The 14,975-nt window shown below is 36.3% G+C and overlaps 2 protein-coding genes and 1 long non-coding RNA gene across 4 annotated transcripts; 2 read left to right on the top strand and 1 right to left on the bottom strand.

Moving 5' to 3' along the window:
- Positions 1–899: 899 nt before the first annotated feature.
- LOC112010105 (uncharacterized) lies at positions 900–3,101 on the top strand. Its single transcript, XM_024042448.2, has one exon. It carries the CDS (start codon positions 1,022–1,024, stop codon positions 2,885–2,887), a length of 1,866 nt encoding a protein of 621 aa, XP_023898216.2. The 5' UTR covers positions 900–1,021; the 3' UTR covers positions 2,888–3,101.
- Positions 3,102–3,224: 123 nt separating this feature from the next.
- Positions 3,225–5,389, top strand: LOC136062989 (uncharacterized). Its single transcript, XR_010624712.1, has 2 exons — positions 3,225–3,407; positions 3,649–5,389. It is a non-coding gene; the product is annotated as an uncharacterized LOC136062989 (long non-coding RNA).
- A 4,783-nt stretch (positions 5,390–10,172) lies between these two features.
- Positions 10,173–14,134, bottom strand: LOC112010095 (F-box protein At1g70590). 2 transcript variants are annotated; one of them, XM_024042437.2, is made up of 5 exons: positions 13,403–14,134; positions 12,539–12,672; positions 11,978–12,160; positions 10,856–11,038; positions 10,173–10,574 (listed from the first exon to the last, which is right to left on the bottom strand). In XM_024042437.2, the coding sequence occupies exons 1-4, from the start codon at positions 13,917–13,919 to the stop codon at positions 10,871–10,873; spliced, it is 1,002 nt and encodes a 333-aa protein (XP_023898205.1). In that variant the 5' UTR covers positions 13,920–14,134; the 3' UTR covers positions 10,173–10,574; positions 10,856–10,870. The 2 variants fall into 2 exon arrangements, with proteins under 2 accessions (XP_023898205.1, XP_023898204.1); XM_024042436.2 differs by having other exon boundaries at positions 10,173–10,614; positions 13,403–14,133.
- Between the last annotated feature and the right edge of the window lie 841 nt (positions 14,135–14,975).

Below are 14,975 nucleotides of genomic sequence, written 5' to 3'. Positions count from 1 at the left end.
GTTCTTTAAAATGTCATCTATTCAATATCAAAATGCGTGAATTGGATTTTTGTGACATAATTAATATTAGAAAAAATTATTAGCACAATTTTGATATTTACTTAAATCATTAAAGATGTTATAAAAACTAATCTACCAGCTTTAAATTGAAAAAAAAAATTGAGTGTTGTTATCTTAAAAAATATAAAATATTCCACTTCATAATATTCTAAAAATTATCTTCAAAAAATTTATTTAAGCTGTACTCTGTCCTATATTCTTATGGTTAAATTGGAGGTGATATCCTAATCGAATGAATCCTAAGAAAATACAGTAAGGGCGGCATAACTATTCGATTGTTTGGTTATATTTTTATTACAATGCATAATTATTCTTAATGAATAGGTATTCTTCAAAATGAGGAATAACTATTCCTTATCATAAGTATTGAATATCTATTCCTTCACCTTATATAATAACTTTTTAAAAAAAATTCCTAAAAAGCCATTAGTTGCCACATCTTCAAAAAGAAAAGAAAATATATTTTCCTTATTATTAATTATTAGCTCAATTTTGAACATCTTAAAATAAGTGTATTTTTAAAATTTTAACTTAAAAATAATTTAATTACACCTTATTTTTATAATCTACTAAATTGTTAATACATATTCAAAAATTTATTTCTAAATAGTCACCAAACGTGCCATAATATTCTAAATTGACAATTCTTACATCCACGCTCTCTCCATGCAAGTACCAAGCACTCTTCCACTTTCCTTCCTCTCTTCGTCAAGTCTCTCTAGTACCCTAACGTACAAAGAACGGTTACGGTCACACTCACGCTAAAGTAAATTGACCGATTGGACTCCCTCTAGTCCCCACGCGCTCATCTCATTTCACTACCATTTCCCAGAAACCCAAAAAAAAAAAACATTCACAACCCAAACAGACAACTTTATATATGTTTAACTGAAACCGCTTTCTCTGACTCTGCGTACACAAAGCAAAACTGCCGAGTCAGTGAAACGGCACTCTCTAAAAAATGGCCACAGAGTTGGAAGAGAAGTTGATAGAAGAAGAACTCGGGTACCCGATTCGGCTCTCGGAGCAAGTTCGGGCCGCGGTGGACGAAGCCAATTTGTTCAAACTTGAGTGTTCTGAAGTGGGCAAGCAAGTGGACCGGGTCTCCCAGATGCTCCGAACCATGACCCGGTTCGCTTCCACGGCACAGTTTCTTTACGACCGGCCGATTCGGCGAGTGACCGCCGAGGTGTCGAAGAACTTAGAGCGTGCGCTAACCCTAGTCCGGAAGTGCAAGCGCCGGAGCGTTCTCCGTCGCGTCGTAACGATCGTGAGCGCCGCCGATTTTCGCAAAGTTCAGAGCTTTTTAGAGTCTTCCGTCGGCGACATGCGGTGGCTTCTCAGTATCTTCGACACAGAAAACGGCGGCGCCGGCGGCGGTGGCATCAACCTCTCGCTCCCTCCGATCGCCAGCAACGATCCGATTCTCTCCTGGGTTTGGTCTTTCGTCGCCACGCTCCAAATGTCCCAACTGCCCGAGAAAATCGAAGCCGCGAACGAACTCGCTTCGTTCGCGCGAGACAACGATCGGAACAAGAAGATCATCGTCGAAGAAGGCGGAGTTCCGCCATTGCTGAAGCTTCTCAAAGACGGCGCGTCTCTCGAGGCGCAAATTGCGGCCACGGCGGCCATTTACAACCTGGCGAACGACCAAGAGAGAGTGCGAGCGATTGTGAACGAGCTCGGAGTTCAGATTATAGTCCAGGTGCTCTCGGACTCGCCGATGGTGGTTCAAACTCAGGCCGCGAGGCTGGTGGCTCGAATGGCGGAGTATGACACGATTGCTCAAGAGGACTTCGCGAGAGAGAACGTGATTAGGCCGCTGGTGACGCTGTTATCGTTCGAGACCTTTGTGGATGATCATAAGGACCAATCGAGTAAGCAAAGCTTTCATTCAATCGTTCAAATTAATAAGCAAATGGAGAAGAAAACATTGACTAGACCGAATAGCAGACCTTATTCGAATTCAAATTCAAATTCAAATTACTATCATTATTATTATCATAGTAACGAGGGCAGTAGTCGGGCCGGGCAGCATAGGAGAGAGAGGGAGAATGAGAAGCCGGAAGTGAAGCTTAGTTTGAAAATTAGTTGTGCCGGGGCATTGTGGATGCTCGCGAAAGGGAGTGTGTTGAATAGTAGGAGGATAACAGAGACGAAAGGGTTGCTTTGTTTGGCGAAATTGGTCGAGAAAGAAGAGGGTGAGTTGCAATACAATTGCTTGATGACTATAATGGAGATAACGGCTGCGGCTGAGTCTAATGCTGACCTTAGACGCTCTTCGTTTAGGATTAATTCGCCGGCTGCCAAGGCAGTTGTGGAACAGCTGTTGAGGGTGATTAGAGAGTTGGACAACCCGATATTGCAAGTTCCGGCCATAAAATCGATTGGTTCATTGGCTAGGACTTTTCCGGCTAGAGAGACCTGGGTTATTAATCCGCTGGTGACTCAACTTAGTCATAGAAACCCGGACGTGGCTGCTGAAGCTGCCATTTCACTGGGGAAGTTTGCTTGTCTGGATAATTTTCTCTGCGTGGAGCATTCCAAGACAATAATTGAGTATAATGGTGTGCCACAGTTGATGAGAATGCTAAGGGCCAATGAACGGACACAGTGGCACGGTTTGATTCTCCTTTGCTACCTTGCAATACATGCTGGTAACAGTGAGGCTTTGGAACAAGCTAGGGTTTTGACTGCCCTCGAGGGGGCAGACCGTACTGTGGTTGCACAGCATCCTGAGTTGAGAGAATTGGTTTCCAAGGCAATAGACCATCTGAATCTGTATCGAGTTGGTGTTCAATCTCAAATGCATTCATTTGTTCCTTGAATATGAATATAAAACTTTAGTGGACCCAATGTTTTTGTAGGGGCATTGTTATGCTGTTCAGTACTCTTGAATGGGGTTGATGCTTTTTGATTAGATGAAAACAGGGGTTATAGAAACATACACAGTTGCTCAATAAGGAAATACAATAGTTTATCAAATTAGATTGTCTTGCGGAAATGAAATTATGCACAGTTAAAAGCAGATTGGTTTTGTAGATCTGTTGTTTTTAGGAACTGGTTAAAATTCATGCCCCCCCCCCCCTCTCTCTCTCTCTCTCTCTTTCTCTCTCTCCCCCCATTCTCCCTTTGCATTTAAATGCTTTTCCCCCTCTCTCTCTCTCTCTCTCTTTCTCTCTCTCCCCCCATTCTCCCTTTGCATTTAAATGCTTTCCCTTGAAAATTTTCGTTATATCAGTTAAAGGTACGGCATAGCCAAAACAGTAATGCATTTGATTAATAACTATAGTGCACTGGTGCAGGTAATGATCCTGTTTTGACTCTCTTCACCCGCTATTTTCTTGGTCAGTGCTGACTACTTCCCTGAATTATGTCCCCTTAAACTATGCTATGTTTTTCCTGATGCATTTGAATTATGGTTTTCTTAAGTGAAATGAGACAGAATTTTCAAGCAACCATCTCTGGTTGGTGCATCTTCACATTTTGAAGCGGACTGATCTCACTGTTCTTCCTATCTTGCATGCTTTCTTTGTAGTGTGATTGCTCTTTGTTTTTTGGGTTTTTCTCTCTTTTTATGACCTGCAGAGACTTGTTCCCTTGATTAGCATTAATTGGCTTTTGAGGACAGAGCATTTTGATCAGTAAGGAGTCTATGAATTAAAATATGTTCAGTGTCTTGGATGATCAGAGGTATGATTATGTACAGTTTTCATTATCAAGTTGAAATTCCAAAAGTGCTAAAGTTCTATTTGTTAGATATATTTTGGCTACAGATTTGTGATTAACATATATGTCAGTATTCTAAATTAATTGTGTAAATGCTTCATGCATGTAAACTAAAATTTAGACTTTCAAGACAACAAATATGATTATGATATGTTAGATTGAAAATGGAAATTATGGTCTTATATTCCTGGTAAATGCAGTGCTTTGAGGAATATATTCTTATTATGCATCTCTGACACACATTGAGGATGAAACTCCAGTAGTATGCTGTATGCGATGATATTTAATTTAGAAAGAAAGATTGAGAGAAAATAGGTCTTTCTTTAGAAGGGGATTCACAACTTTGGCAACTGCAACAATGAGGTGGAGAAAGACCGACAAGCTTACAAATCACACATCCATTTGGGGTAAATGTTTTAAATCCCTTGTAGCCCAACAAGAAACAAGGAGTTCCAACTTTCAAGTTCATTTAGATTGTGTTACAGCTAGAGGGATTATTTAAAGAAGGATCTTTAGAGGGGGAAAAATTAGTCCTATGACTGTACCAGTAAATAAAGGCATTCCTTCTGACAATTCACAATACAGTACATATGATACACTAGTAGTATTATTAAAAATCCTATCCTTGAGAGGATCTACTTCACCGAATTTCATCATAGCTAAGTTTTCATATTTTTATGGCTAACCGTCACTTTGTTTATTTTTACATAGCAAACTTTAACATCTTTGCTTCGATTGATTCTACAAACATTGCTAGTTATGGGGGAAAAGCAATCACATGGATCTTTTAGTTTATCATCATAAGCTGCCAAGTATATCTTTCATTCTTAAATTTTGACAGCCTATGGGGGGGAGGGTACTGACAGCTCTTAGTAGAGGCTCTAGCCTTATAATGTGAAATTATTGTTTTGTTTTTGCTCATAAATTTAGCAGTGGGATACCCTGAGAGGTTTTAGTTATCAAAGTCTGTGGGAGGTTTTTAGTTCTTAACCTGTTCACATTTCTTCACTATGCCTTCCTATTTGCAAAATTATTTAATTCAATTCATTCCAAATGTCTCAAATAAGAGCTATACCAACTCTGTTCTAGAGCATGGTAAGGAAAGGCCAAGATAATTTTAGACTAAAAGCACTCTCTTTCTTCTTCTTTTTTGATAGGAAAAGCACTGTCTCTTGGATTCATGCTTTTTGTTCTCGTCTATAATTTGGTTTAGTTTGTTGGACTGCACCTTTGATTTTCACAATATATGTCTGTACTTGGTGAACTTGATCATTTCGGTTTGATTTTGTGTTGTTTCAGACTTATGTGAGATGTAACATGCTGGTACTCGCTTTTTTGTACGAGTTCGATGCTTGTTTTCAATTGGGTTTGTATGTGTTTAATTGTATAAAGTGGTTGGAAGCCTACCATACTACTAATAGCTAGAATCATAGTTTGGTGTTTCTAGACATCTTTTATTGAGTTGATGACCATCCAATAAACTTAAAATTATTATGGAGAACAGCTATATTTTGAAAGGTATTGGCAGACTATTGGATGGTTCTTAACCTCCTTGTCTGTTCTAGCTTCATTATTAAATTGAGTTCCCTCGTTGAAGTTTCGCATCGACTACATACAATTAAGTCTTAATCAAGAATAGTTCTTGAAGATTCGAAATGCTACTTTTTTAAATCATGTCTTCAATGCTCTTACGCTGTTAAAGATACGTGGAAAGCCCATAACCGTCATTTACTTATTTATTTATAGCGATAGTGATGTTTTAGTACTAAATCCAACGAGGATTTTAAACCTTAAATATCTCAAATATGAAATAACATCTAATCTCATAAATTTCATAAATCCTTAGCTGCACTCCAAAATGATGACTGGGTATTTCCAACCTAAGTATGGGTGATAAAAAGCAAATGACCATATTTAGCAAGGATTAACTCCAGACCAATTTGGGTACAGGTGATGAAAGACACTTGCATAATTGCATGTCCCATGCACTCTGCAAAATCCTATCCGATGGGTACTTTGATTGAGACCTTACCAGAATAGTCTTAGAAATACAGGATAGGGAGTGTTGAAGTTCAATAACCTCGATCTCATTTTTTCCCCCAAATCGATTCGAATCTTTATAAGAAACATTACAAAGAAGAGAAGTGCCACCCTAGAAAAAATAAAGTCGATTTTATTATCGAAAACCTTATATACTTTGAAGGACTCACGTCTGTTCATCCTTATGGATTCCTGAATTCTCTTCACTCGGTGTTTGCCCAACAAATACTTGAGGGACAAGGAAAATTTCAATCCTGATGTGCAAACTAACTTCATCAAGTTATTTTTCTAAAGTTCACCCAGAGTATTCCTCAGGTTTGAGCCTTACTCAAAAGTATATTTCAACCCCTCTTTGAGTTATGGACCTATGTGTAATGTTGAGGAAATACCCGAAACAAATGTAAAGTGAATGACTTCAAGAGATCAAAAAAGGAAAAAAAGACATTGATGATGATGAAGTAGGAAATGCAAGTGAAAGAGAAAATGAAAGGAGACCTGGAATGGGAAAAAAGAAAAAGAAAAAGAAAAAGGAAATACCATTGAAATATATCTTGCTGTTTATTCTTAAAGTAAGTCTAAAAGAGAAAATAATAATAATAACATTTTTCACCACCACTGAGGTGGTAGGTTGTGATTGATGTACAATAAAAATGATGTTAATAATAGTACAAATTAAATAAAAGTAATGTTACACTAATCACAATCATTAATCTCAACAAATTGTGAAAAAGGTTATGAAATTGGTTGCGCCTATGGCATTGTTGTCTTTCCTATTCTATTCCTGAGACTCCCTCTTCAACAAAGTGAGTCACAACAAAAATTCATTATAATTTCACTACACCTCTTTAATTTTCCAACCAACTTGCACCTAGCTCACCATTATCTGCAATTTAAATTTTTTCTAACTCAGTAGACAAATTGGATGTTGTCATGAAATTGTTGAGAATTTTTTTTCATAATCCTAATAAGCTTTGGCCATTGAATAATACCAATTCTTGTCCCATATAAAAGAGAGAAGATGTGAAGAAACCAAAGGGCTCATAAATCCTCCCAAGTCCCTAGAAAAATAGTGTTATATTCAGTGATTTCTGCCTCCGACACATCTATTCTTGAGCAAGATTTTCTTGCTATGTTTGATGGGCTCTCTCTTGCCTACTCCAAGCAACGCTCTCTTATTCATTTCTTGGTTTTAGTTTTGCTTTGGTTCGAGCAAAACAATTACAAAGTAAGAAAATGGTTTCTGAAACACACTTCTGTTTTAGAGAGAGTTTTGGCGGTTGGAAACGTAAAGAATATGTGTTCATTGACAATAGTTCTTTCGAATCGTTTTGAACCACTTCAGCAGCCCAAAGAAAGATAATCCAATATTAGGCCCAGACAGGCCACTCCTCTTTTTTTTTTTCTTTTTTTTTTTCTTTTTTTTTGCTAAAAATAAAAATTAAAAAAAAGGTTGAAGGAGAGAAGACGAAATCTTCTACAATGCTGTATGGACATCCCCACTTACCACACATGGGCCAAATACAAGAGTGTTTTAAACTTTGGGTTGAATCCACTCATTTTTCGCTATACTTTATAGCACTTTTTTATGGTACACAATTTTCTACCATTCTTGTCCATGCAGGGCAATTCTAACATTTTTTTTAATGATAGGAAAGAATTTCAAATTTATGTCGTTCATTCTATGATAATTGTTCTTTATCATTAAACCAATATATTAATTGGTTTTTAATGTATGTTGGGTTTGAATCCCAATCCTTTTATTCAACTTCAAAAGATTTTACCAATTAAGCTAATTAGAACTCACGAAGGCAATGCTAAACCTAAGAAGCAACAAATTCAACAAAAATGTGTCATATATGCCTGTGTTAATCACAAACATGACTGTATATCTGTTAGAGGAGTTTTCGACCAAAAATAACAATAATTGAGACATGTCATAGACACATCAAAGTCATAGACATAGACATAAGACTCATAACACAATTTGGACATGACTGATCCTTTTTATTTATTTATGGAAAATCATTTATTTTTTTTAATTTTAAAAGAGATTTTTAATAATTTAATCGTTACAATATAGCTAGATGAGGAGAAACTTGAGACTTTGATTTCCTCGTAAGTCGTAACAGAGACTAAATAGTCACTGGGTTACAAGATTCTTTGACATAATGCCAAAAATAATTTCCCCAATTCCTAAACTTTCTAGCATAAGGATGACCAACCTCCTTTCGATCCTATACATCCACACATGATTTCCACCTTGAATAAGATCTTGAATTTCATAATTTGATATGCATTATTGGTACCACTTATTTGATTTCTATTTCCTAACTTATTTCAATATGATTTCCACTTCTATCACTTCAGTCAAAAAAAAAAAAAATATGATTTCCACGAAGGATTTCCTAATTTTTAATCCCATCCAAGATCCTTTTGAATACGTAAAAACAAGCAGATTAATGTAATCATTATTTTTTTTTCTTAAAAAATTGCAATCCTTATTTGTTTTTCTTAATCAGATGAATCTAAACCTTGGATGTACATCATCCGATATTTTATGATGCCCCGCAATTTACTTCATATCTTAACAACTTTTAAACACTTCTCTCAGATGATACCAATACAAAACCAGAGTTCTGATGAGATGTGGGCCATTAAATCCAGCACTTAAATCATATGCTTGAAGCCTTGAATATAATGGACTTCTAGGTACGAACTTGGAATTCCAATCCCAACCTTTTTTTCTTTTACGTTTACGTACTAGCCAAAAAGAAAATAAGAGTTTCTTTGATTGTGTTGTTTAAACAAAAGTTTTTGTTGTTTAAAGTTGTTTAAACAACATAACACGTATTTTTACAACACTTTTTCACTTACTCGTATTTTCACAACATTTAAACAACTAGAACAACATTACTAAACGGGTCCTAAAGTTTTCAATTGTACCAACATTTTTTCTTTCTTTTCAATTCATAAATTTTTATTAAAAAAATTAAAAAAAAAAAATTCAAGTGCTATTGACCATTTGGTTCAAAATTTTCCCAATAAAAATGTCATTACTAATGACGAATGGAGGCTCTTAAAAATGCTACCAAATTCTACAATAGTTTCGTGTGAATGCAACTGGTGCAGCAGCTACATTTCCCATGGAAGATGAATTCGAATATGAAGGTTGTGCAACATAATATGACAGTTGAATTGAAAATGAATTATCCAAGTAATGGGGACAATAGATCGAGTGATTTTACCTTCCAATTCCATATGATACAACAATAATTATTTTTAAAAATTTCATATATTATATACAACAGTAAAATCTCAACTGAATCATCTACGTAACGAAGACAGTATATCCAGTAATTTCTCATTCCAATTTCATATAATACAAAAAATACTTATATAATAAGAAAAAAAATCCACATATTAGAGCATCCGTAGCAGCTCTCTCAAATGTGCCAAATGCCAAAGATTTGGCACACCAAAAACCCCATTTTATCAGATGTTCCAAATTTTATAAAATTTGCAATATGCTACAGTGTCCTTACAAATTTGCTCCTCTCTTCTCAAACCCTAACCCTCACTGCTCTTCCACACTGACGTCGACGCCGACGTCGACGATCACTTCCACATTGATCTCTTTCTAGCAATGGGTTTTTTTTTTTTTTTTTTTTTTTTTTTTTGCTGTGGTTTGATGGGTGGGTTAGGCAATGGGTAGGTTTAGACAGTGATGTGTGGGTTCAGATTGTGTTGGTTAGGTTCGGTTCCAACGGAGGTGGGTGGGTTCGAATGGCCTAGGCTATGGGTTTGGATGGAAGGGTCAGCTGTGGGTGGGTACGGGTCTGTTACGTTGGTCATTAAAGCTTTTGTGGTTGGGAGTAATGTCGGTGTCAATGACGCGATGACGAGGTTAGAGCTTGGGTTGACAGAGATGACGATGACAGTGATAAAGATGGTGGGTTTGGAGTTTGGGTTGACTTGAATTATGAAGGTTTTGGGTTTAGAAGTGGGTGTGGGTAAAGGTGTGGAGGCAGTGGGTTTGTCAGGGTTTGTGGTTGACGTGGTGGTCGTGGTCGTGGTGGTTCCGATTTGGTGTTGGTGGGCTATGGCTTCCGATTTGGTGTTTGTGGTTTTGGGTTGTGGATGAAGATGGTGGCTGTGTTGTGGTGGCTGTTGGTTGTTGGCAGCAGTGTGGTGGCTGTTGATTGTGTTTGATGAGGTGTAAATATTATTTTAATGTATAGTAAATATTATTTTAATGTATAGAATTGAATAATAAAACATCTAATAAATGGAATGTTGTAAAATGATGTGGTAAAATAATAAAGTAAGCTTTTAGTGTGGCAAAATGGCATAAATTATGTCACAGCTGCTGTGGATGCGCTCTTATATGCAATAATAAAATCTTTACAAAATAGCAGTTAACAGCGGATTTTAGGCATCAAGTAAATCATTTATGATCCAATGAATCTCCAACATGTCTAGATTATAAGAAAGAAATCAGAAGCTCAATCACTAAGTTCAATTGTCTATGGGATATTAACACCCTGGGAGTGGAAGTAGTAAGTGAATTTACTTTCATGGATAAGGATACCTTCAGGGCTATTCACTGGTCATTTGCTCAATCCAATTATACTGCAAGCAATTTGTAATTAAGGTTGCAGGTCCTGGATCCATCAGATTACATGAACAGCACACCTGGGCTTTGTTTAGAAGATACAGGACAGCTAGCAGATTCCTCAACGATGCAACTGAGAACTCATACAAGGTAATTGGTCGAGAAATTTCAAACTGCCCAATCCCAAATTCAACACAACAAAATGTGCAGTTAGAATCATTAGTTTGAGCTAAAAAAACTACTTTGCCTAGGATAAGGCTAAAATATGTCAAGTGTAGAAAAGGATAAGGACATAAGTTCTTCATCTATAGATTCTATCCTCTAAACTACGAAGTTCCATCACTCATCAGGAAGAATATAACTAAAGGAAAGGCTGCCAAAAGGAGAGGACAGGGATAGTCCAGGTTTACAAACCATTTATAATATAGCTCAGCGAGACGAAGGCAAAGCTTGCCAATTGTCAGCAAGAAGCATGACTCGATCACGTGAAGTTGCTGAGAGTCGTTGGAGGATTACATTCTTCACATGAGCTGCGGCTCTTTCTCCAGCACGGGTGGCAAGTTCCAGGTACACCACAGCTTTCATCATGTCCCCTTCCTGCCCAAGTGTAATCATCAGAACCACCAACAAATTATTCAATTAATTATAAATTTCCATTTATTTCAATCAACAGGAAAAACTACATAATTGGCTAGAGGAGACATTCAAGAGTGCTAATGAACTGTGGCAAGCAAAGGCATTTGGAACACCATATTTGAACCCCCTCTGCCCCTCAAACACTCCCCCCCCCCCCCCCCAAACAAAAAAAAAAAGCCCCATAAGAAGGCAAATAGCTGTCTTTTCTAACCATAACCTTAACTTTTTATAATGGGAAGACAGTGATTGTGGTGAAGAAATGTTGTAAGTTTTATAGCTAAGGATTAAGCTTTTTTTTTTTTTGAGAAAGAGCTAAGGATTAAGCTTGATTACATTAGACTCACTTAATCTTAAATTTAGAAAGTTATTATACCACCAGGAAGAGGGCAAAGTAGAAAGACAAGAATGCGTTGAACAAAAATCACAACTTATATACATCTAAGCTTCATGCCTAACCATATTATGATCTCATAATATTGTCTGATCTCATCTTTTGATCTTTCAGCATTTCATTCTTATTACAAGATTCAATGTCAAGACTTACCTAGAAAAGATTCAATGACATCAGTCTTAGCATAAAGAATCCTACTCACTTTTTTCCTTCACAACACCATTCAACTTATCAAAAAAAGAATCCTACTCACTTTACTTTTTTATTTTTTTAATTAGTAAGTAAGCAACACATGCACCTGTGGGTTTTGAACCCACAACTTAATACTCCACCCACTCTTGGGGAGGAAGTACCATTTGAACCAAAGCTCATCAGCTTCTCACTTAACATAAAAATATAGTTATTCCTATAAAAATTTAAAAAAAAAATAATAACTTTGGGTCAATTATCTACTTTGTGCACATATTTTCCTTCAAGCACAATAAGAATGGTGTAGACATGTTACATACAGAAAAGAGAGCAAGTCCATGCTCAAATTGTGCTTTAGTGTGACCACGATCAGCTGCCCGCTTCATCCACTTTCTTGCTAGTTGATGACTACGCACCAAACCTTCACCAGACGAGTAGCATAGCGAGACATTGTACATAGCACGCACATACCCACCTTCTGCAGCTTTTAGATACCATCTAGCCTGTTTCAGGAGAAACCTATCACAAGCAAAACCTCGAATATGATGCACCAAAAAAGGAACAGAAATTGCCTAATAATCTCAGATATTCTCATAGAAAACAGCTAAATTTAAGAGAGGAAATTCGTAATGCAACCATGGCAGTTCATTTGTTGATAAAATTGCATTAGAGTCAACATAAAGACGACAAGAAATTGTTGATATACAAAATCTAGGAATATCCGAGATATAACAAAATACATAGCATCCTTAGTGTACTATTAAAAGTCAATAATCCAGTATTGGAAAATGTGGAAAGTTAAACCAATATCAGAGCATTTCTTCCCAAAAGAAGTTCACTCATAGATTAAGAATAAAATGAGTAAGTGAAGAATAACATACAGCATCTTTTATATTGCAATTAACCCCTTGACCTTGATGCAGACAAAGTGCAAGTTGGTATTGAGAACGGACATGACCAGCAATGGAAGCTTGATATAACCATGTTACAGCTTCCTTCAGATTTGGAGGTTCGGCTACAAGCATTATTAGAATTTCCATAAGCACAAGATTGTGTAAATAATGAAAAAAAAAAAAAAAATCAAAGTCCAGCAATTCAGAACTCTGCACTTAAACATATCAAGGATCCATTTGGCTTTGCGTTTTTTAGATAATGTGTTTTTCAAATGAGGGGGAAAATGCATTTCCAAATCACAGCTCAGGGAGAAAATTCTGTTTTCCCACTGTAGTTTTTCACATCAAGAACACTTATCACAGATTTTATCAATAATTGCATTTATATAAAATAAAATTAAAAATTAAAAATAGCAACTTTTAAAGTTGCTATTTTTTTTTTTCTTTTCAAAACGCAAGTTTTCAAATACCTAATGGAAAAAGTTGGGCTCCAAACCTACTATTTGGTAATTGAAGCGCGTAGTCTTATAATTTACGGCGTAATTGGTTAGAAAAGATAGCTCCAAACATACTCGGAGCCAAACTTTTGTCCATAGCTAACTGCTAAGCATTAATAACGATGCTCTCATCATACTTTGTATGTTTCTGTTTTTAGCTTTGCCGACTCGTGAATCCCAATGCTACTAGATTTTCTATTTATATCCAAAACACACTCATTATTATACACACAACATCCCTAATTTCACGCACAATGTCCACATTTTTTTCTCTATTGATATCCACATTTGAAAACAATATTCCTAACGAACCTATAATCTTAACGATTCGTAAAGTCGAATTGAGCAAAAGCACCTTGCAAAAAAGAAATGGCCAAATTGCACTGTCCGGCAGGGTCACCAAGCTCCGCGGCTTTGCGATACAAAGCAACAGCCTTGTCCTTCTGACCTAATTCCCAGTAAATCAAACCAGCATCCACCATAGCCAGAGCCGAACCACGAGCCGCGCCTTTCAAGAACGAGTCCAGAGCCTTGTCCAAGTTAGGGCGGACCCCACCATGACCGTGCTTGAACCGCTTCCCCCAATGCAGCAACAGCATCGCCTCTCTCAAGGGCTTAAGCGCCTCGCTCCACGACTTGCACACCAGCGACGCGGCTCGAAGGTTTTGGAGGCTAAACGACGCCGCGATTTTCGTCAACACGTCGTACGGGAGCGCCGAGAAATCGTGGCCGTCGGATGGTCTTGTGTCGTAGAATCGGATCTGGTGGGTCGAAGTTCGGGTGGGGAATTTTGGACCCTTGATTTTTGATAGTGGAAGGGAGAGGAAGCGAGAACCGTCGGATCGAGCTGGCCAAGTAGTTTTCTGCTTCATCTTCTTTGGACTCTCTCACACACACTCTCTCTCTCTCTCTGAGTTTTTGATTTTGTGTACCTAACTAATGAATAATGGAGCGACGGTGGAAATGGGTTCTCTTATAGAGTTTAAGCAATCTCAGCCGCTCGTTTCTTTGATTCATCGCTTCGATTTCGCCACTTCAGAGGAGGTCGATTCGTAACGTTCTGTTGCTGCCTAGTGAAACTTTAGCGTACGTTATGTTTCAAAAAATAATTTTCTATTTTTGAAATTAAAAATTTTGTTTGGCAACTAAAAATAGGTAGGAAATAAATTTTTTTTAAAATTTAATTTGTGAAAGAAATTGAAAACATGCAAAATGCTGTTTTTAATTTTTAATTTTCAAAAATTAATGAAAATACATATTTAATTTAATAAATCTGTCTCATTTAATGAGTTAGCATTAAAATTCATATTCTAGTAACAACATATTTTAATATTTTTTAAATTATCTTTTTAATTTCAATTGACCAAACATGTTTTTTATTTCAAAAATATAAAAAAATTATTTTTTTTATTCCCAAAAACAAGTTTTTGAAAATAAAAAACAAAAACTATTACCTAATATAACTTTAGGATCTGGAGATTTTGCAAAATAAATTTTTTTTTTTGATAATTTTTTTGACACTATTACAAAATTATTTATTCGTAAAATAACTCTTCTACCTTTAAAAAAATTAATTAAAAAATCTTTTTTTTTAGAGAAAGTATAAAAAAATTAAATAATCGGAAGGTCGGACTGGGAAAACCGAGAACCGGGATGAAAACCAGTTTTTTAAGCCTAAAGAATTGTATTTTTAGTTAATTCCGTGAACCCCTAAAACCGGGTTGGACCGCACAAACCAGTGGCAAGAACCGTGCGGTCCAACCCCTTAGCAAATTTTTTTTTTAATTTTTTATTTATTTATAAAAACAACTTAACACAATTTTATTCAACTTAATTAAATCATCCATCTCTTACAAGGAATAAAAAAAATTATAATTAAAATCCTTCAAAGATATTCAACTTTACTTCAAAAATTAATCATAAATTTT

The sequence above is a fragment of the Quercus suber genome, unplaced genomic scaffold, assembly GCF_002906115.3.
Source record: "Quercus suber isolate HL8 unplaced genomic scaffold, Cork oak 2.0 scaffold_20, whole genome shotgun sequence".
Lineage (NCBI taxonomy): Eukaryota > Viridiplantae > Streptophyta > Magnoliopsida > Fagales > Fagaceae > Quercus > Quercus suber.
This window is presented reverse-complemented; position numbering and strand designations above follow the sequence as displayed.